Source organism: Acartia tonsa, chromosome 4 (assembly GCF_053477335.1).
Source record: "Acartia tonsa isolate MP-2025a chromosome 4, ASM5347733v1, whole genome shotgun sequence".
Taxonomy (NCBI): Eukaryota; Metazoa; Arthropoda; class Copepoda; order Calanoida; family Acartiidae; genus Acartia; species Acartia tonsa.
In genome coordinates this window covers 38584623-38608451 of record NC_137263.1, presented here as the reverse complement: position 1 = coordinate 38608451, position 23829 = coordinate 38584623, and the positions used below count along the sequence as shown (strand labels likewise).

At 31.2% G+C, this 23829-nt stretch overlaps 1 protein-coding gene across 2 annotated transcripts in view; it reads left to right on the top strand.

The window, feature by feature from the left end:
* Positions 1-19616, top strand: part of LOC145317093 (serine incorporator 5-like) — a 60100-nt gene extending 40484 nt beyond the window's left edge. The window contains exons 7-17 of one of the 2 annotated variants that reach the window (XM_080157996.1): positions 1030-1094; positions 2716-2834; positions 4536-4585; positions 4758-4918; positions 9792-9904; positions 10237-10333; positions 12475-12727; positions 12939-13012; positions 13683-13848; positions 16964-17120; positions 19150-19616. In XM_080157996.1, coding sequence (XP_080014122.1) covers positions 1030-1094; positions 2716-2834; positions 4536-4585; positions 4758-4918; positions 9792-9904; positions 10237-10333; positions 12475-12727; positions 12939-13012; positions 13683-13848; positions 16964-17120; positions 19150-19205 — 1311 coding nt within the window. In that variant the 3' untranslated portion in view covers positions 19206-19616. The remainder of the gene's footprint in view (positions 1-1029; positions 1095-2715; positions 2835-4535; positions 4586-4757; positions 4919-9791; positions 9905-10236; positions 10334-12474; positions 12728-12938; positions 13013-13682; positions 13849-16963; positions 17121-19149) is intronic. The other variant, XM_080157997.1, reaches the window with a different exon arrangement.
* Positions 19617-23829: the final 4213 nt, after the last annotated feature.

The window sequence follows — 23829 nt, the reverse complement described above, 5'->3', positions numbered from 1 at the left end:
TTATAGAAGCTGAAGGCTTCAAATTTGGAGTATTTGGTCTACTTGTGGCAGTCTTTTAGCAGTTAAAGCGTTGTATTTCTTGCAGGCTTCCTTTAATAGCACTTTTTTATCAGCTTTCAACCTACTGAAATATAAAAATCTTTTATTTGTAAAAAGTTGCGGAGTTTTTCTTTAGGAACCACAAGCTGTGGTGTAAGAAGAGTAAATTGGCAAATTAAAGTTTGAGAACAAGTTTCACAAAATTCCTTAAATACTTGAAATATTTGGACGGGACAAAACTAAAGGAATTATCCCTATTGTCATAAAGTGGGGCTTAAAACAACCCCTACCCTCCAACCAATGTCATATTGTAAAAATAAATGTTTTTAAAGGGAAGGGGGGTTAAAATGGGTTAAATCCCTGCAAAGGCTAGATATTAGGAAAAACATGGTAGCGGTGGCATTACCTACCGAATGACCTACTAGGTGGGCTTAGCTATTTACTTAATTTCTGGGACTTTGAGAAGTTGTATCCCATTTTTCTTGATACTGTCCCTGTATTATATCTTATTATTTCCATATAATCATGTCAATTGAGGAGGGGAAGTAGTACTGTGCAGCCCGAAGGGGTTAACCCAAACTAAACAGAGATTTAAACTTTATGTCCGTGTACACATTTACTTAATAGCGTATAAAAATTTCTTGTAAGTGTGTATTTATTGAATTATTACTTCATATTATCAAGAATAAAAAAATTCGTACTTTTCTTTTCGTTTTTTTCCTTTTTACTTGAAATTAACGTTAAACCGCGAGTAAAACCTATGCCTTGAAACAAGATGTTGGAAAAAACAGATTTGTTTAAATAGATGTTATGCATAGAATAATATTTTTTGTGTTCGTATCCTTGAAAATCTGATCTTGTTATTACTAAAAATAGATATCTATTCTAAAGTATTATTTTTAAACATTTGGGCAATATTATTAATTAGTTTTCTTATGCTTTTTGACTAAATTTAATTTGACTTGTTATAATTTGTATACATTTATGTAGGTATCTTTTGGCATATCCATGTTTTTCTGCCTTATGGCCTCTCTCAATATTGGCGTAACATCCAGGTAAACTTGCACTAATATCCTATCCTTATACAAAAGTAATATGATGTTTGTCTGTAGCTTAATATCTCGCTAACCGATAATCCGATATCGTTCTTATATAGTGACATTTCTTACATGTCCATAAAGGATTTATAACTATTTTGGTAGAAGGAATCCCCACTCTCCCAAGACAAATCTACCCTAAAAAAAAACTTTCCACCCACATAAAAATTCCTTTTCTTATTTCTTATCAAAACTAAATTGAGTTGCCTTTTCGAACAATGCAATATGACTTAAAAACCAATCATGTTCAAATATAAATTAATCTTTAATGTACATAACTCTATACAATGTATAATACATGCATTTTATTTACAAGAGAGGCATTTTTAGACTTTTCTGTTTTGTACTTTGTAGAGTACATATTTTTAATTATTAATAAAATAAAAATAAGGATCTTAGCGTTGTCTCTTGTCATTTAACTTGAAACCTATCTGGAACCAATACAAATTTTTTCTAAGTTGTAGATCATATAAGAAATTCAGAAATGTATACATCTAGGGACAAGGGACCAGGATTCTACCGTATAAGTGAATATTTCATCTAAAACAATTTCATAACCCTTCCCTTTGGCTACTTCCTAAAACCAGTTAAACCCCGAGCTTACCGGGACAAAATATTCAAATTAGAATATAGAGTTACGACCTTTGAATGTATTGTACATCCTCTTTCAGTATCAGTGGCAAAATTTGAATAAAAAACTTAAAAGCTTACTGTACGTATGTCGTTAAATGCTTTGCTCAAGTCAAACATACACAAATTGAATTGCTCTCACATATCTATCTTCTTTAATTGGAGGTACAAAATTGTAGATTGCTAGTATAATAATGAGTTCTTATTTATAATTTTTCTTTTAATACTTTAATAGCAAGTTGAGAATCAAATTCATTCCCTTCTTTGAAGTGTCCTAGAGGCCCTAGGGGCGTAATATAAAAGTAAAGTTAACGTATTGCTATGATATTTTAATGCATTTTTGCAAGATATCCTAATTCTACTGTCAGCTTCAGGTTAAAGCCAACTTAAATTTTATAAATAAAATTTGCAAACTTCATCTTCTTAACAGTTTCATGTACATATTGTGTGGCATTCAAACATATACAAAAAGAAAGCATTTGTTTTATATATTTTTTTGAATGACTAATTTTTAATAAAAATCTTTAAATATAAATATACAGATTTAAGTTATTTTAGTTGGTGCGACCACTTTTTAACATCTTACCCTCCTTAAGATAAGATATTTTTTTTATCTTCCCCACCTAAGACCTGGGGTAGTGATTCAGCAAATTAATTCCATTTAAAATGGCTGAAAATTTGGATATTTATGTGTTGTAATGTTGACGTAAAACTTGTTTTGTGTTGTCACTAAAGGAAAGTGGGTAAGAAGGGGGGGGGGGGAGAAATTGGATGAGGGAAATTTTCACCTAGAATTGTTTGTCAGAATCCTTGTCCCTTGTAACTGCCTAAGACCAATAAAAAGCCTCTTGTAAATTGTAAACTAAGTGTTTTATTAGTTTACGAGATCTATCTGGAAAGACACACAAATATAAGCTGCTTAAAAGTAAGGATACATTTTTATTTTTAGTGCTGGGGTTCGAGCCTCTCTCCACAACGGGTTCTGGGTGTGGAAAGTTTTACTTCTTGTTCTATTTTGTATCACAACATTTGTTGTTCCAGTGCCACATCTAGATAGCTTTCATACTGGTAAGTATTTGTTGTTCCTGTGCCACATCTAGATAGCTTTCACACTGGTTAGTATTTTTTGTATCAGTGCCACATCTAGATAGCTTTCATACTGGTTAGTATTTGTTGTTCCTGTGCCACATCTAGATAGCTTTCATACTGGTTAGTATTTGTTGTTCCTGTGCCACATCTAGATAGCTTTCAAACTAGTAAGTAATTGTTGTATCAGTGCCACATCTAGATAGCATTCATACTGGTAAGAAATTGTTGTATCTGTGCCACTTCTAGATAGTTCATACTGGTAAGTATTTGTTGTTCCTGTGCAACATCTAGATAGCTTTCATACTGGTAAGTATTTGTTGTTCCAGTGCTACATATAGATAGCTTTCATACTGGTAAGTAATTGTTGTATCAGTGCCACATCTAGATAGCTTTCATACTGGTAAGTAATTGAAGTATCAGTGCCACTTCTAGATAGCTTTCATACTGGTAAGTATTTGTTGTTCCTGTGCCAAATCTAGATAGCTTTCATACTGGTAAGTAATTGTTGTATCAGTGCCACATCTAGATAGCTTTTATACGGGTAAGTCATTGTTGTATCAGTACCACATCTAGATAGCTTTCATACTGGTAAGTAATTGTTGTGTCAGCGCCACATCTAGATAGCTTTCATACTGGTAAATAATTGTTGTATCAGTGCCACATTTAGATAGCTTTCATACTGCTAAGTATTTGTTGTTCCTGTGCCACATCTAGATAGCTTTCATACTGGTAAGTAATTGTTGTATCAGTGCCACATTTAGATAGCTTTCATACTGCTAAGTATTTGTTGTTCCTGTGCCACATCTAGATAGCTTTCATACTGGTAAGTAATTGTTGTATCAGTGCCACATTTAGATAGCTTTCATACTGCTAAGTATTTGTTGTTCCTGTGCCACATCTAGATAGCTTTCATACTGGTAAGTAATTGTTGTATCAGTGCCACATTTATATAGCTTTCATACTGGTAAGTAATTGTTGTTCCTGTGCCACATCTAGATACCTAGCTTTCATACTGGTAAGTAATTGTTGTATCAGTGCCACATCTAGATAGCTTTTATACGGGTAAGTCATTGTTGTATCAGTACCACATCTAGATAGCTTTCATACTGGTAAGTAATTGTTGCATCAGTGCCACATCTAGATAGCTTTCATACTGGTTAGTATTTGTTGTTCCTGTGCCACATCTAGATAGCTTTCATACTGGTTAGTATTTGTTGTTCCTGTGCCACATCTAGATAGCTTTCAAACTAGTAAGTAATTGTTGTATCAGTGCCACACCTAGATAGCTTTCATACTGGTAAGTATTTGTTGTTCCAGTGCCACATCTAGATAGCTTTCATACTGGTTAGTATTTGTTGTTCCTGTGCCACATCTAGATAGCTTTCATACTGGTTAGTATTTGTTGTTCCTGTGCCACATCTAGATAGCTTTCAAACTAGTAAGTAATTGTTGTATCAGTGCCACACCTAGATAGCTTTCATACTGGTAAGTATTTGTTGTTCCAGTGCCACATCTAGATAGCTTTCATACTGGTAAGTATTTGTAGTTATAATTTCAATGGATGGAAATCAATCAATTTTATGTGTTGCTGTTTTTTTAAGTTCGTGTGTCCAGTTTTAGGGAAGCCTAAACTTTCTAATTGTATTGAAGACGTCTTTTTATATTTTATAATTCTTTTAGGTTGGCTGTATTGTGCACTTGGTGGTGCTTGTGTTTTCCTGTTAGTTCAGGTAATAAACAATAGATGGTGCAGTTTAGTTCAATTTAGTTTCTGATTCATCCGCTAGATATTGCTGAATACTTATCATCAATTATTTGATAATGTTTAATGTTAATAATAGTTTTATATAAATATACCTTAAATGCAAGGTTGCGGATGTCCTATACATTTTTTTTTTGTAGATGGTGCTAGTTGCAGATTTTGCACGCGGGGTGTCCGTGCCGCGGCCCCTCCCCGCGCCTCCCACCCCGTGCTCCAGCTGGGTCAATATCACAATCTCTCTGGCCGCCAGTCTGGTACTCACAGTCGCATGGGTCTCAGGATTTATCTGGCTGTTTTTAAGGTAGGTGGATACTTTCAAAGCTTTAGTTAAAAGTTTTCTGTGTTTTAAGGTTCTTATGGTAGCGAATATTCTCTATAAGTTACCGTGCCTGCGTTTCATGTCTGTCCTTCCTTTTATTGACCTGCTTAGTTCATTCAAATATAGCACAACCACTTCTCTAAAACAACAAATCTTTTTAAAAACCTATGACCTGTATGAAAATTTCCTTAAAATAGTAACGTGTTATTCTAGCCGCCCTAAAGAACCTAAGTCACATACGAACAACCACAACTAAAGTATTAGAATAGATAAATTTGTTTAATAAGTATTAATACAAAAATCTACATAGTTATGCCCGTAGAAAACTTTTCAAATACTTCCAGAAAATCTGAAATAGCAACTTTTTCATTTTTCCAAGAAAGTTGGTCTGAACACAATTCCTTTTTTTAGCAGTGAAATAATCAAACTTAAAATTATACCTGATTCAGATTGCGATGGGCTAAAATTGTCGCTTAAGTTGTTTTTGGTTTCTAAGCAATTTAAATGCAAAAGGTAGCTAAAATTTAGCTGATAGTTTTTTTTTAAGTACAATTTTATTAGATCTTCATGTAGTTGCTTGGATGAGTTTATTTAGGCTGTGATATTTATGGATTTAAGTAATGGGTAGTTTTAGGCTAAATTTATTTCGAAAACAGACCCTTGTCGCTTCGGTTTCTGTCACGCCATTAAACTTGGATGCAATGTACAACATTTGAAAACTGGATGAATAATTTTTATCATTAATTAAATAATAGGAAATTTTTTTTCTTTTGTCAACTACAATTGAATTTGAATAATCTTTAGAAATCTTTTTTTTTATATTTTTAAAATTATTTTGTAGAACTCCCTCTTTTTATTTACTTGTGAATGAGAGTGGTAAGAAAAGAGTCTTGTTCCTGATTACCTAACACATTTTTCAACAGGAAAAATTCCCGCTTTTTGTTGTCTTGATTGATATTGAAAGTATTTGGGAAGGAATCAACAATAAATATTGTTGGATGATTTTATTTCCTATGAAATTTCACTTATTTTCAAAATTAATCAACATTAAAAACTATTAGGGGAAGTAAAATATAGCCTATGCATAAATTAGGTTAGGTTTAGTAAAGTTAAGATAAGAAGAGTCCCGCGTTTGTTTGGGTGTGAGGGGGGGTTGGTTCAGTAATAGATATAATTGTTTAAACTAAGTATTTGCTTAAAACATATCTTTTCTTTTAGCTACTATATTCTGCTAGAGTATTTTAATGTGTACCATTAGAAAATTTTAAAGTGTAGAATGGATACGTTCTGGGCAGGCTTCGGGCTATTTTACATTGTTAATTCAATGATATGATAGGAAAATAATAATATTATCAGTATAGAAACTATTTCTAAAATTTCGCAATAGTTAGTTTGTAAAAATTGTATGAAAATATTTGTGTTACCACTTGCACTTTAACGATGCTTGGTTCCCAGCAGGGGGTAGGGGAGGTCAAACTAACATTTTTTTATCGTTAAAAAATATTTAAATTTTACAAGACAAGGTAATCTATATTACAAAGTAGAATGATGTCTGTACGTTTTTCCGTTTGCTCCTTAAGATCTCGGCAACAACTGAACCAATTGGATTCTACTGTTCAGGGAATATACCTACTGGTCCTCTGGTGGTTTTAGGCTATTTTCTTGGGGGTGGGAACCCCCCCCCCCCAAAGAATTTTTGCGAAATTTGCGAATTCGCCATTTATTCTTAAAAATTTGTGACCCATTCGCAATTTTTGTCGGCTGGATAGGTATTAGAAGATATAATTATTTCGATACTCACATCATTTCACCTAATTATTTACATCTTTGTGCAAAGCCCCTAGATGCTAGGGGCGAAGCCGCTTATATAAGCATAAAGTAGCTTAAAATTAAAAATAAGCTGGCTTTTTGGTAGGTAAATTGTTTCCTGCTTCTACTTTGTCAGACTTGTGACGTTAAAAGTCAGAATTAGTGGAATATCTTAGCCCAACAACAGCCGCAGTGAATATTTGGGCAAAATTGTGTGTAATTCTGGATTCTTCACTAGCGTTCATGTTATTCCTAACAAAATAATACTAAAAATAATTATTAAAGCTGCTTTATTCGTTATACTGTAAAATATGTAAATACCTGTTGAGATTTTATATTGTAAAAATTCATGTTTCGCCTCCCTGATCCTTGGTTCCCATTCTGTGAAGGTCTTCCCTTCATTCTTAATTAGAGTTCTGCAATCTCTTTCTCTCCTCAGGGGAAAATGAATAGCATTTAATAGTGCTATAGTTTTTAAGAATATTTTTTGCTCCAAATTTAAGAAAATTCGATTTCTATGGAGTTCGGGGAGTTCATCAATAGATTTATATTGCTCAATATTTTACTTGATAAGCAAAATGATATAAACTTCAAACCTTACATTTTTACTTATTATTTATCCGTGATGTTTTAACCAGAACCTAAACAAACCAAAAGTTGCAGTTTGATCAATCTAATAAAGAAGAGAGAGAGAGAGAGAGAGAGGGATGTCCCACTTCGGTTTACAACTTTAGACATATATTATCTTTCATTAATATTTCATAAGTGGTTCTTTAGTTTTCATTTCAAGGTTTAAAAGGAGACTTTGTATTTGTATTTAACCCCTTATCTAGGTACACAGGAGCAGCGTGTATGAGTACAAATATAATAATCATGTCATGTAATATCTAGGTACACAGGAGCAGTGTGTATGAGTACAAATATAATAATAATCATATCATGTAATATCTAGGTACACAGGAGCAGCGTGTATGAGTACAAATATAATAATCATATCATGTAATATCTAGGTACACAGGAGCAGCGTGTATGAGTACAAATATAATAATCATATCATGTAATATCTAGGTACACAGGAGCAGCGTGTATGAGTACAAATATAATAATCATATCATGTAATATCTAGGTACACAGGAGCAGCATGTATGAGTACAAATACAATAATCATATCATGTAATATCTAGGTACACAGGAGCAGCGTGTATGAGTACAAATATAATAATCATATCATGTAATATCTAGGTACACAGGAGCAGCGTGTATGAGTACAAATATAATAATCATATCATGTAATATCTAGGTACAAAGGAGCAGCGTGTATGAGTACAAATATAATAATCATATCATGTAATATCTAGGTACACAGGAGCAGCGTGTATGAGTACAAATATAATAATCATATCATGTAATATCTAGGTACACAGGAGCAGCGTGTATGAGTACAAATATAATAATCATATCATGTAATATCTAGGTACACAGGAGCAGCGTGTATGAGTACAAATATAATAATCATATCATGTAATATCTAGGTACACAGGAGCAGTGTGTATGAGTACAAATATAATAATAATCATATCATGTAATATCTAGGTACACAGGAGCAGCGTGTATGAGTACAAATATAATAATCATATCATGTAATATCTAGGTACACAGGAGCAGCGTGTATGAGTACAAATATAATAATCATATCATGTAATATCTAGGTACACAGGAGCAGCGTGTATGAGTACAAATATAATAATCATATCATGTAATATCTAGGTACACAGGAGCAGTGTGTATGAGTACAAATATAATAATAATCATATCATGTAATATCTAGGTACACAGGAGCAGCGTGTATGAGTACAAATATAATAATCATATCATGTAATATCTAGGTACACAGGAGCAGCGTGTATGAGTACAAATATAATAATCATATCATGTAATATCTAGGTACACAGGAGCAGCGTGTATGAGTACAAATATAATAATCATATCATGTAATATCTAGGTACACAGGAGCAGCATGTATGAGTACAAATACAATAATCATATCATGTAATATCTAGGTATACAGGAGCAGCGTGTATGAGTACAAATATAATAATCATATCATGTAATATCTAGGTACACAGGAGCAGCGTGTATGAGTACAAATATAATAATCATATCATGTAATATCTAGGTACAAAGGAGCAGCGTGTATGAGTACAAATATAATAATCATATCATGTAATATCTAGGTACACAGGAGCAGCGTGTATGAGTACAAATATAATAATCATATCATGTAATATCTAGGTACACAGGAGCAGCGTGTATGAGTACAAATATAATAATCATATCATGTAATATCTAGGTACACAGGAGCAGCGTGTATGAGTACAAATATAATAATCATATCATGTAATATCTAGGTACACAGGAGCAGCGTGTATGAGTACAAATATAATAATCATATCATGTAATATCTAGGTACACAGGAGCAGCATGTATGAGTACAAATACAATAATCATATCATGTAATATCTAGGTACACAGGAGCAGCGTGTATGAGTACAAATATAATAATCATATCATGTAATATCTAGGTACACAGGAGTAGCGTGTATGAGTACAAATACAATAATCATATCGTGTAATATCTAGGTACACAGGAGCAGCATGTATGAGTACAAATATAATAATCATATCATGTAATATCTAGGTACACAGGAGCAGCGTGTATGAGTACAAATATAATAATCATATCATGTAATATCTAGGTACACAGGAGCAGCATGTATGAGTACAAATACAATAATCATATCATGTAATATCTAGGTACACAGGAGCAGCGTGTATGAGTACAAATATAATAATCATATCATGTAATATCTAGGTACACAGGAGCAGCGTGTATGAGTACAAATATAATAATCATATCATGTAATATCTAGGTACCCAGGAGCAGCGTGTATGAGTACAAATATAATAATCATATCATGTAATATCTAGGTACACAGGAGCAGCATGTATGAGTACAAATATAATAATCATATTATGTAATATCTAGGTACACAGGAGCAGCGTGTATGAGTACAAATACAATAATCATATCGTGTAATGGTTCCCTCGCCCTATTGGTATTCTGTCTGACAATGCTTCCATGTACCAATAAATCAACAGGTATAATATATTTAGAAGCAAAGTCTTACTTTATAGACGGACTTTCGAACTTTAAAGCTGTTCATAAAAAAAAATACTTTTGAGGGAAGGAGGGATGGGGAATCGGACTGCATCGAAATTACACTGGTACCCAAAGTTTTCTTACCAATTACGTTATTTTTTTCCTTGACTAAAAATTCGAGTACTTTTTTCGAATTTTGATTTGTTAGTCTTATACTAGTAGTGTTCAAATAAATCGAAGGGATGATCTTGTTTATCATCATTGGGGTTTATATTAATATATTACCCATTGTCTCATCCCTTAATATTCCTGTATATAAATGTTACTTTAGGAGGGATGGTGCCAGCATTTTTACAGTCCGGAATAGTTTGCACCTATCTTACATATCTTACTTGGTGCACCGTTACCTCTACACCTCATAATAATAGGTACGCACTTTTTATTGCTCGGTTTGTCGGTTAGTATTGTCCTCTGGTCGGTCTTTTCGTAAGGCACATTCAGCAATTGTGTGGTAATTATCAACACAAGCATTTCTGGGTACTTGTCATATTTTTTAACATTCGACAAGCGCAGCATTTCCATTAAGCCTCTAAATGTCTATCTTTCGTTTAAAAAAGTGATGTTTTTTTTTGCTGACATTTGAAGACTAAATTAAGACGGATGTTTTTTTTTAAATCCTCAGACTCAACCTATGGAACATTTTGTCCGTCCAACACGCTGATGAGTATTTGATAATCTTAAGGGAATTCGTAGTTTTACTGGTTAGTACGTATATTATGTGAGATTCTGAAATCGAAGATTATCCATAACAATAAGCATCTAATCTATAGGTGCTTGCTACTTGCTACTTGCTTTGTTATTCAATTGCATTGGTTAGCCTTAGAAACTTTATTTAGCCTATTTTTATATATTTCTCTATATATTCTTAAAGATGAATTGTAATGAGGGAAACAAGACATTGCAAAATGAATTTTGCGTGATAAAAAAGCGCGAATTTAGATAAGTAAAGAAATTTGCATATAAACTGATGTAGATATAATCAGGGACACGGTATGTGAAACGCGAAATTTTAGTCGTAAGAACCTTTGATATCAGAGCTACAAATATATTTCAGTTTTTGTAGAAGCCAAGCTTATCTTTAAATCACAATTCCTATCATTCATGGGAAATATAAAATTGCTCGGCTGATAATTGAGATAGCCTTATAGAATTTATTGTGTAGATTCTTCTGACAAATGTGTAAATGCCCCTGAACTTATTTGTCATTTTGTTCAATCTAATTTTATATATTAGTATTCGTCTCCCTTTTTCCTGCTATAACATTTCAACTTTCTGCTATCTATATTACTTACTTACATACATATACACAGATAAGACATGTTTATTTAAATTGGATGTAAAATTTCCAACAGATAAAACCCCTTTCTTGTGATCTGCCGAGCATTTCAAATGATATGTAAAAGGCAGGATAGGAAAATATGAAAATTCTTCACCGAGAAAATTGGACGTCAGATTTTTGTGAGTGATATTGAGAGTAGGAGATATGTAGGTAGAGTGGAGATATGTAATTCTATTTTTTACATACTTACATACATACATAACATAAATAAAGTAAATGTCTGTATTTTTTCTTTTATGTTTTCAAAATTGTGTAAGATACAGAATAATTAAAAATGAAAAGGTCAAAGTTTTGTCCTCTTAAACATTAAAGTGATAAAGTTATAAAAGGCTTTTTTTAACCACATCCTTACATTAACCATGTTGTCGTTTAAGAGATCTTTCTAATCAAATTCTACGTTTAGAGTTTAAAGTTATATCACAAAATATTAAGAGAAAAAAAAAGCTTTAGAATTTTTTATATCAAATCTTGATTGGTTGGTAAAAACTAACAGTGTATAAACCTTTCAACAATTCTAATATACAGAAAGGGTAATTTTGTTCATCATAATTATAGGTTACATCAAGTTTTTCCCATTGAAATATAAGTATAGAATTAACAGAAGAAAATATTTTGAAAGAAATGAATAATTTCTGAGATAAAATTCCTATTATTTCCATAAATATGAAATTAATCTTCCTGTTTATTCCAACAGTTTTTACTTTAACAAAAATATTTTTGATGAAAGGTTTTAATCATTTTATACGTCTACTGCTAACGTCAGGCCCTTTATACCATTGATATTTAGTTCATGAAATTTTTAAAAATTGACATTGAACCTTGTAGAAATAGATGTTATTCAGACAAAGGTTTTGGCTTTAAAGTTATTGATCGATTGTAAAATATCGCCTTTACTTGACTATAAATTCTTTAAATATTTTCTAGTTGAAGCTTTTTATAGTGACTATAAAAAATATGTACTGGCCTACTTTAGGTCAACTAAAATGTTATTCGCCTTCCATTGATAATTTAGTCTTTGTATTGGCCTATCATTGGTCATTTGTATTGTAAGACCTCATTTTATAGGTACTATAAAGAGCTTCGTTCTTGTTTATGGATTCAAAAATTTTACTTTGTAGGTGTTATCTTGAAAAGCATGCCTAAACAAAACATGATTCATTTTGTTTTTAGCCGTGACCCAACAGATGACTATTTTCGAAAGCGGTATCCTGGCGGTCACGATGTGTTGGCCAAAAACCTGGGTCCTTACCATGCGGGGCTGGAGCCATACCATGATATTGACTTACCCGACCTGGGGGCGGAGTGTGACACACCCGGCGGCCTGGCGGTGGATGAGGAGATTGTTCCATACACCGCCATTGCTATTATGTTCATTGTGCTGGTCTACAGCTCTGTCACTTCCTGGACGAGTAGTCCAGCTAAGGTAAAAATATTATCAGCCCAGCTACTCCATTTATAAACAGATTGGGAGTAGAGAGAATTGTCTTTTTACCCCCCCCCCCCCATTAAAAAAAGTTATACATATTACAGACCTCCCTGGTAAAACCTAATGTTTGATATTTAATACGCATATAAAAACACATTGCTTAGTATTTCAAATATTTGTTGATTCAAAACATAATTTTTTTATTCAGGTATTAGGATTGAAAGTAGGTACTGTAGATGATGATTTGGTATCCTGTATTTGCTGTAGGCCGGATAAACAAAGGTATAACCTAATTCCATATTTCCTTATTACGACATTCTTCCATAGTTCCCTCCCTGAAGATTACTGATAGAGGCTCGGCAGCCACGTATAAGCCTAATTAAAATCGTCATATCATAATTTTAAAATTCTGCTGGATGTCTAAATCTATTCCTATACAGGTAATTCATCTTTTTTTTTGCACACAAGCGGTTTTAAACAGGAATAAGGTATAACCAACAAGCAAAATAAATCTAAAATAATATTTGGGGGGCAAATGGAGAGGTCGTCAATTTTACGATGTGTTGCCCCCCAACGACAGCTGAAAAACACGTATAGGTTTCGTGATTTTCTTCCGAATTAATTTCGTTATTGGTATGAGGTGGGTTTTAAATTCGAGGCTTATGCGCGGCTGAGGAGCGAGAGCATATCCCTGGTTTAAATGTGTTAGATAAACTTTGTTTGGGTTGTAAACAAGGTGGATTAATAGCTAAAAACATTCACCTCTTACTGGAAGTATATGAGCATAACTATAAGAATATCAAAATTGTCGATATGTAAAACAAAATTGGAAAAATTCTATTTTAAAATGATATTAATTTAGATTAAAAGATTGCTGAAATTATTTTAAATTCTAATGCTGAATATTAATTAAAATTTTTATAAGATTTTTTACAATTTTAAAACTTTATAGTGATTGTGAATCCTCCGGGCCTCCAGCCACCGAGATGGAGGGTGGACAGCATGTCATCAGGAATGAGAGGGATAGGACTGTTTATAATTATTTCTTGTTCCACGTGACCATGTGTCTGGCTAACATGTACACAACTATGCAGCTCACACAATGGTTTCAACCTCAGGTGAGCATGAACGTCCTTGTTTCAATTAATAACAATAACCTGCGACAAAGGCGTGACATGTAGCCCATCATCTCGTTAGTGTCGGAAAGGTGATAGGTACATTTCTCATAATTAAAGAATGAAAAATAATTCCTACTACTGCTATGTCAGGTGCGCAACAAAAAAATCAAAATAGTCTCATTAATTTATGTTTCACCTACTTTTAAGTTACTGATTTCGACATTACTATTAAGTTGACTTACATGAGTCCCGTTTTTTATGAAGTTCTCGTGCTTGTTTACCTTTTGAACCAAAATATTAATATAAATTTTGCATCTATGACAGGGATGACACTGACCAGATGCACAAAGGGAACTTATACTATAAAAAATTCATCAAAAAAATATAAACGGAAAACTTTTAATCAAATAATTAATTTTATATGCCAAGTATTTATGTATTTATTTTTTACAATATATTGTATTTTAACAAAAAAACTAAGGATAAGTCTGTCACAGATAAATTACTTATTAATGATAATGAGGTCACAGGTGGAATAGATATCTGTAATACCTTTAATCAACATTTTACCTCAATAGCAAGCAAAATAAATGAAAGGATCGAACCATCTGATAGACCACCTGATTCTTACCTTGAAGAATCAGAACACATCTTTTCAATACCTGAAATTACCCCTGCTCAAATAGTTGAGGTGGTCTTAGAATGGCAAAATAAAAGAAGCTCTGATTTTAATGGTCTGTCCCCCTTTTTACTTAAAAAGATTATTGATTCTGTAAAAAATCCTCTCTGTCATATATTTAATCTTTCCATAAAAACAGGGAAAGTGCCAATACAACTGAAAATAGCCAAAATAACGCCAGTCTTCAAGACAGGGGGTGACATGCATTGTGTGAATGACTACAGACCCATTTCATTGCTATGTATCTTCTCCAAAATTCTTGAAAAGATTATAGCCACAGCTCTGAAACAATATTTAGCTTCAAACAATATCATTGATAGTCTTCAATTTGGCTTTCAAAACCTTAACTCAACTTTTCACCCTATGATTCATTTACTTGATCATGTGGCCAAGGCAATAAACAGAAATGAATACACTATTGGTATATTTTTGGACATTAAAAAGGCATTTGATTGTGTTCCTAAACATATTCTCCTAATGAAACTGAAAAAGATAGGTATTCATGGAAATTTGTTGCAATGGTTCGAATCTTATCTATCAGAGCGCAAACAGTTTGTTAAGGTAGGAAATGCTGAATCCTCTAAATTGGATATAACCTGGGGCGTCCCCCAGGGATCAGTACTTGGCCCGATTTTATTTTTGATATTTTTTAATGATCTTCCAAACTGTACTTTACTTAAAAGTCTGCTGTTTTGTGATGACACCACATTACTAGCTTCAGGGTCTAATTTGAATCAACTTGCTAATTTTGTAAATGATGAATTGCAAAAAATTTCTACATGGTTTAGATCAAATCAGCTCTCTCTACATCCTGATAAAACTAAATTTACAGTGTTCTATTCTAACTTAGGATCAATACAATGGGATTATATTCATTTATATATCAATGAGAATAATTCTAGTGCAAGGAATCCTAATCCTGACCTTATCAAACCCATTGCTTATGTCAACAATGCATCTGAAATTCCAGCCATAAAATTTCTAGGTGTTTACTTTGACCCTAACCTTAATTTTAAGTATCATATACAGAAATTAAATGAAAAGCTCTCAAGAGCTCTCTTTATATTGAGACAATGTAAAAAAATTCTAACTAGGAGCGCACTTAAAACCTTATACTATTCTATATTTCATTGTCATTTAATCTATGGAATTTTGATTTATTCAAGCTCGTATGAAAGTAACTTAAAATCTATTGAAATCAAGCAAAAGATGGCAATCAGAGCAATTACAGACTCTCATTATATAGCCCATACTGGTCCACTATTTAAAACAATGAAAATTCTACCATTTGAATTGTTAGTGCAATACTTTAGAATTAAATTCATGTATGAATTTAAACTTAACATAGCCCCTTGCTCATTTTTTAACATGTGGAAAACACGAGGACATATGTCCCAGGGTAATATTAGACTTAGAAACCAAGAAGATTATAGCATCCCATTTGCCAGATTAAACTTGGTTAACAATCTTCCACTTTGTACTCTTCCAGCCACCTGGAATGCGTTTTTCATTAACAATAGCTTTATAGTGGAACAGGCAACTTCTAGATTTAAATTTTATAAAAAATTGAAAAGAAAGCTTTTAGACAGTATTGTAGTTGCCTGTGACAGGCTATTGTGTCCCTCCTGTGACCTTAACATTAATCTATGATTGTACAAGTCAACCTGTAGCTTACCTTTTGATTGCCTAAAATATATACATTTTTTATAATCGCACAGAGACCCTATTTTTTCTCCACTTTCCTGTCCCCCCCCCCCCCCTACTTTTCCGAAACATCCTTCCTTGCATATTGCTGTATATAGTGTACATATATTACTTATATAAAAAGACCGCTTAAAAAAAAACATTTAAATCGAAGTCTAAAATTAAAAGGCTGTCAACACCGCCCTCAGGCGTTTTTCAGTCCTTTGGATACTTGTATTATATTGTGTTAAACCTATAGTATTCATTGTTTATAAAAATAGTTTATTAATAAATTCTTAATGCAATGTAATTACCATTTATGAATGTTGAATATTAAATGTATATGTTGTTTTGTCCCAATAAATATTTGAATTTGAAAAAATATTTGAATTTGAAAAATTTCATTTTATATAAAGGTTAGGTAAATAATAAGCAAATACTTATAGTAGAAACTTTTTCTTATTCTTTGCTTTTTATTTTCTTTTTTCTTACAGTGCAAAAGAGAGAAATATCCCACCTTTCATCATTTTATATCTTTATTATGTCACAAAAAGAAAAAGAAAAAATTTCCCGTTAAGAAAATTTTTATAATTTTGTATATTTTTCAAAAAAAAAGTTTGCAACTTACCTATTTTACCACTTTATTTTTTTATTATAAAAATTGTACATGAGCTTTAGGGATTTTAAGTAGCAAACATATACAAATAGACGAAGGAACTTGTAAGTTGTATTTAATGAATAATAAAATTTTAGGAATCCAAAATCATCTCCTTCAACAAAAGTTGGTCAACAGTGATCCTAAAGACAGTGAGCACGTGGGTGAGTGTGCTGGTGTACCTGTCCACCCTGTTCCTACCGACCTGGCGGACCACCCACAGCAGCCAACCAGGTGCTGATCAGTTGGCAGCAGGTATAGCTATCAAGCATACCAAAATGCGTGTTAAATCGAAGCAAGATGTGTTCTATAAAAATTAGGTTCTTTAAGTTTCTGTGTGATTCGTAAACTGCTGCTAAGTTTAATGATATTGAAGCTACTCTATCACCTGCTTTATATGTCTGTCAGTATGTTCGTAAATTTTATTTACTTGGCAATTATTTTAGATGGCCAGCTGAATTCCTATAGCAGTGAATCCTTTGTATACATAATGAAACAAATGATATATGGACATGGCTTTTTTATTTGGAAAATTTAATTTAATTTGGCTGCTATTAGACATTTATCATGGCCATTTTTGTATTCGTCACTTCTCAAAAATTTTGTTATACTTAAACTGGATAAGGAACAAAAAAACTTGTATTATCAGAAACAGGTTAGTTTATTCCTACTGATAATCATTTTTAAAAGATAATAGAATGAAAATAAATACTTAAATAGAAAGAAAAAGTTACCCTAGAAAAATATCTAGGTAATTATAATTACTTATCCCATGTGTTTATTCTTAATATCAGGGTTTAAGAAGTAAGCAAACAACATAATAATATAATAAGATAAATTTATCGTATGGTTCCATAGGATTTTTTAAACGAAAACGTCTGACCATAAGATAAATAAAATATATAAAAAAAGTTTTCAAAAAAGTTTCAGTTAAACCTTTGAATCTACATTGTAATATCTAAAAAATCAGCAACGTCATTTATATTTTTGGTAATTTCTTCAAGAACTTTTCCTAACCTTTACCTGACCATTACTCCCTGCAGTGTTAGTCTAACCCTTGTGGAAGCCTTCATTTCCTCCCTCAATATTTGACGAAGGTCAATTTGGCACTTTCCAGGCACATGGGTACAACTAAACAGAACTGTATGTGCCACTTTTTTATAGTGCTATGAACAGAGAATAGTTATTTATCACATAGTAGTATACATTTTTTTCGCGGATATTAAAATGAAAAGATTAAATCGAGTTTTGTTATCCCAGATGGGTGAAGGCCTGTACTAACAAAACTGGTATTAACTTTATGATATTTATCTAAAAATTTGTGGAAAAATATCTTTAATACATGATTTGTCAGTATGGCTAATTAAGCGGATATTAATCGGTTTCGAAGCCATAATGGAAACATTAATATGGTAGTAATACTGATGCTTTATGATAAGGGTCAAAGAGTGTCAATTTATTAGCGATTTTTGTAGATTTTTAAAAATTAAGCATTCTAATCAATCAAAAAGCACCACAATATAATTTCACTAATTATGCATATAAAAAATTATTTTGTACAATCCTTTTGACTTTTAAGATAAAGGTAATTTCCCCATCAATTTTCTTTCTCTAATTTGCCTCCCCAAAATTAATGTCCCTCCTCCCTTTTAGTTCTTATTTGTCTAATGAGGGGGATGAGGGAGATTCACACATACAGAGAGAGGGAGAGACAGAGAGAGAGAGGGAGGGAGGATAGGAAATACTTGTCCTGATGAGTAGAGCCATCAATCTGAGCATGTTAGTTACGCTGGGCTGCAATCATTAGTATTGTTTCCCGCAAGAGAAGGGTAATCCCCCCCCCCTCTCCCCGTAAATAACACCCCGACTCCGCCCCTATAATCTATAATAACATAGAATAAAATAAATAGAAAAGAGATCAAATTTGGTAATTACTTTCTTTATAAATGAAATAGAAACAAATTGAAAAAAGGTTAAAACTAAAGCTTATTAATAATTATGTTATTAAATGCTTTCCTTAGGTCAAAGTAACACTAAGTCATAATAACAAAAAAAAGAATCATTCAATTCGTTTTTTTCGTATCTGTACAAAGAAAGGAAAATATTACAACTCATACATAAAAAGCATCTACTCTATAAACTACTTTGGCTAGGTCTTTTCGTTGTTCATATTGTTCAATGCAATGTTCATGATATTTTTAAAATTTTATTTTTGTTCTCTACAGCTTTATTGTTTTTGACAACCTTTATAATTATATGTGATTAATTATAATTAAAATTTTAGATTTATGGGCATCCGAAGAAACGGCCTGTCTTCAGCTTCAAACAAGTCATATCTAAGTAAGACAAACAAAATATTTTAAGCCAACCACACCAAATTTTTAATCATATGCAGGCAATAAAATATAAATTCTAAGTATTTCATATTAAATTTATTTTATGAAGAAAATCAAGCAATACAATTAATTATTTTTATTTAAAATATAAATAACAGAATCCCTTTAAAAAGCTGCATTTAAAACTGTACATAAAAGTTACTCAAACAAAATGTGATTAAAAAGTTGAATATAAAAAAGTTATCATTAAGAATAATGCTTATCCCTTAATCGAAATCAAAATAATTTATTTAAAAATATTCATACGTAAATTTTGTCAAAAACGATTTAGATTTTACTTTATATATGTTTATTTTAATCTTTCATTTAAATTAAGGATGTATTTCATATCAAATATAATTATAAAACTACTTTATACCTCATCTTTATCATAAATTTTATTGTTGTTAAATTGTAATTAATAATTGTGCATTAAAAATAAAACATCGAATCATAACTTTAGTAATCTGCCCATAAACTTATATTAATTAAGATACAAGTCGCATAAAATTAATTTTATAAAACTTTATAGGATTTGGCCTATCATTTTAAAAGTATAACTAGCACTTTTAATTTTAACAAAGCAAAGGCAGATTATAAACTTTAAATTTATTTTAAAAGCCTAGCCCCTTTCTTTACTAGGCTCGGCAGCTACGCAATAATAGCCAATTTAAACTAGTTTAAGATTATTCAAATCAAATTTAATTTTCTAGCTGCTTACAAGTGGCTGTTGCGCGGCTGTCAAGCCCTGACTTTTCTCTAATCACCCTGTATTTATTTTTGGTACAAAAATGGTAGAAACGACAGTGAAAAGTTATAACGAAAGGTTGTTGATTATCAAATAATTGTGAACGTTCCTAATATTTAGTGAATGCTTTAAAAAATAAAATTTACAAATTGCATTTATCATATTAACCAAACCATGGCATATTTAACCAAATAAAGCCAAAGAGATAAGCATTTAAGAGCTATAAATCAACCTTATTAAGTTATTTATTCAAAATAGGACTGATATTAAGCAATTCTAATCAATTTTTATCGATAATTTTTTTTGTGGAATCAAAATATGGAATCTTTCAGAAGTCTTTTGACTAGATGGTGTTAAAAACTAAAGGAACAGCCCCTAGAAAAATCTTCGAATTTTACGTTTTGATTTAATATTCAAGCCGATTTAAACTGTTAGATATATGTCTATGTTATTTTTCATTCTTGTTTAAGGTTACCTAAAATACTTATACATAATAAATTTCATTAGTTTTAGAATATTATCTTTAGTTTGTAAAACCTCTCCATCTGTCCAGAAACAGAAACAAAGACAAGTATTTAGACAAGAAAATGGCAGAACAGAGATTTCGACTTTCCCATGAGTATGAATCAATGCTGTAAAATTTTAAGTAGTTACCTAAGAGCCATCTTCAAATAGAGTAAAAAAATCGAGACTCGAGATTTTAAATTGTACATTGCCTCATGTTCATTTTTTTTTACTTTGTATTATTTATTATTCTGAATACTTGTCCTGATCTGTGAGTAGGTCTATATGGAGGGTATTCTTGGCATCCTTATCTTATTTCCAAACTTTAACATGTCAAGGCATATTTTACACAACAATTTTTATCTGAAAACTTTCAAGATAACCAGGCTGGGTAGAAATATGTATAAAGGAGTAATGACCCCAAATTTATTCCCTGAATTAAACCCAACCCCATTTCTCTCCTTTATGTCACAAAAAAATGGTATTTCCCCTATATTTTTTCCATTCAATATTTTTACCTCTTACCCATCGAGGCTCCCTTCAACCTTTCTTAGACCTTGAAATAACCAAAAAAGTGAGACCCTTACATAATTTTTAAAAAAAATAGGAAAGGGATTGGATGGTTATTAGGAGTTTTGTAAATTAAAAGTTAAATTATATAGTAAATTGTGTATTTTCGATAAAATATAAAATGCATATCTTAAAATATTTAACAGTAAATATTATAAACTTGCAGGGTAGTAATAATTCAGCTGAAATCTTCCTCATAAAAATTCAAATAAAATTTTAAAATTCATATTTATTTTCATTTTAATCAAAGCCTAAAATAAAATTACTATTTGAACTTTTATTAGAAACATTTAAGCTACATCTATAAATTTTGAAGCAAAGTTTTTTTTTATATGACGTTAATATTAATTATTATTGTAGTTTATCTAGTAGCGTTTTACAAATGAAATGTATATTAAAAATTCATGTTTACAAATACACTATATTTATACAATTATGATATTTTTTGAAAGTGTGTTTTTAAATATGAAATAGAATATATTTAGTAGTTTGATTTGCTGCATTTTTTGGTGCTAGAATTTTAATTTTAGGTTGTGTGGCTTTATTATTCAAAGGCATTTAAGTTTTAATTTGAATATATATGTATAAAAGCCAAAGAAATGTGTAAAATCAATTGTTTCATCAATATCTCTTACAACCCTAACTATATGATATATATTTTTTTTTAATAGTAGTTAGTTACTCGTTAACAAGGTATGTCCTTCCTACCAGTCAGAGGTCTATACATCGATAAAAAGAGGCATAATTAATATCAATTGTTTTATAAATACAAATTACCTTAAATTAATCACATATAACAATAATAAGCTTTATTATCTGCTTAAATGTAGTTTTAACTGATTAATACTTTACTTTCAGCGACATCTTTATTTTCTTATATGAGAAGCCTCTAATCGCTGCGCTTATTATGGCCATTATTGTCCTTGTTTTTTTTTATTATATAATATTAAGAAATGGTTCAAAAATAAAGCTTTTAAAAAGCTCCTAATGCATATTAAAAAGATTTTTTGGAGTGTTTTAAGTTCCAACTAATTTTTAGCCTTATAACTTATTCCACTTGCATTTAAAGTGTTTACAAAATTTTATTATTTGTTGTTTAGATTTTATTTTTAAGGGGAAGGGGGCAAAAGAGCAACTTTTTGAAACCGAAGGTTAATAGTAAAAAAAAGTTACAAAAGTGGGAATTTGCCTGACATTTGCTTAAATTAAGTATGATATGGAATTTTTAAGAAAAGACGAAAAAATCTTCGAAAACTGGCGCAATTAAAGAAATTGCGGTTTTCGGCGGCAGCTTTGTCACAGTCTCTTAACAGTTTCACATTGTAGTATATAAAAGAAAATACCATATAAAACCACATTATAAAGAAAAACTGTTTTTAGTCCTTTGTTTGTGTTTCAACAAGTGGGCAACCGCCCTCCCTTTTAAATTATTATACATATTTGTAGAAGATTAATATAATTTGAGTATTATTTTATCAATATAAATAACATATCAATTATCCTAAAATTTAATTCTGTAAATACATGTTGAAACAAATTTTAAGCATTTATTTTTTGTTTATTTTAAAATATACGTTAAGCGAATCTTTTTAAAATTATGGTCGGTCCGTCCGTAACGGATAGCTCTTATCGTTAATTTAAGGATGTTAGAATTTCCTATTGATTCTAAACTTAGTTACAATTTAGGAAGCATAGCAACTCTAATTTAAAACACATCCATTTAAAACATAATGATCTTCTATAATATTTTTGAAATAATGATTCCTAGAACAATAATGTACAATATTATAAGCAAAGTATTTCTAAAATCAAATACTAAAAATGAAAGTATGTTCTTTAAAGGATCCATTATTTAGAAATTTTGCAACAAACTTATACACAATTTTGTTTACAAAATAATGTTAACGATTCCACTAACCGCGCCCAAAGCGAGATCTCGAAGCATAAATAAAAACGCTCTTACACTTGATAAAATTGAATAAAAAAAACGACAATGACGTATTTTCAGGGTGTGTTCGAAATTGTAGCAAAATATAAATAAATATTTTCATAGGAAGAATATTTAAAAGGTCGTCCTACATATACTTATTTTCATTTGTTACATAGTAGCTTAGTTTTAAAAGAATTAATTGTGAAACTTGCCAACAACTAATGCCAAGCTTTCTTTGAAAGTAACACTGACAGTAAATGATTCTACAATGTTTTTCATCAACAATGGAAAATACAACAACAAAAAAGTAGCTAGCATCTAGCAAGGTTAGGCGGGCTACCATTTTTTTAAAGGCTCCAACAAAAAATAAGGTTCACGTCGATATAAGAAATGTAGAGCCGCTGTTAATTTTTGGCGGCTATGTTCGTGAAGAAGGTAGCGCGGTTTCTTTTCAGTAACACCACCTTAAAGCCTTCAAAATGCTGGTGATAACGTTGAATAGATACGAGCATAATTTATAAGCAAATATTACGTTTTTATTTGTTTATATACATTTATGCTAAATATTTCTCTAGATATGTTGTATAATTTAAATACAATATACATGTATGTAAAGAAATGCTGCCATTTTCTATTGAATTTAAGTTGTGCTATTTAACAGACCCTTCACTATCTGTAACCTCTTCCACGTTCCATTTTTTTTACTCAAGGTTTTTTTTTAATTTTCTCGGATTTGTTTCAATAAAATCTAAAAAAAATCTTTTTCTTTTGATTGAACTAGTGGCTTCGCACCATTCATTTTTAGACTTTTCTTGACAGGAAGAGGAAAGGGAATGA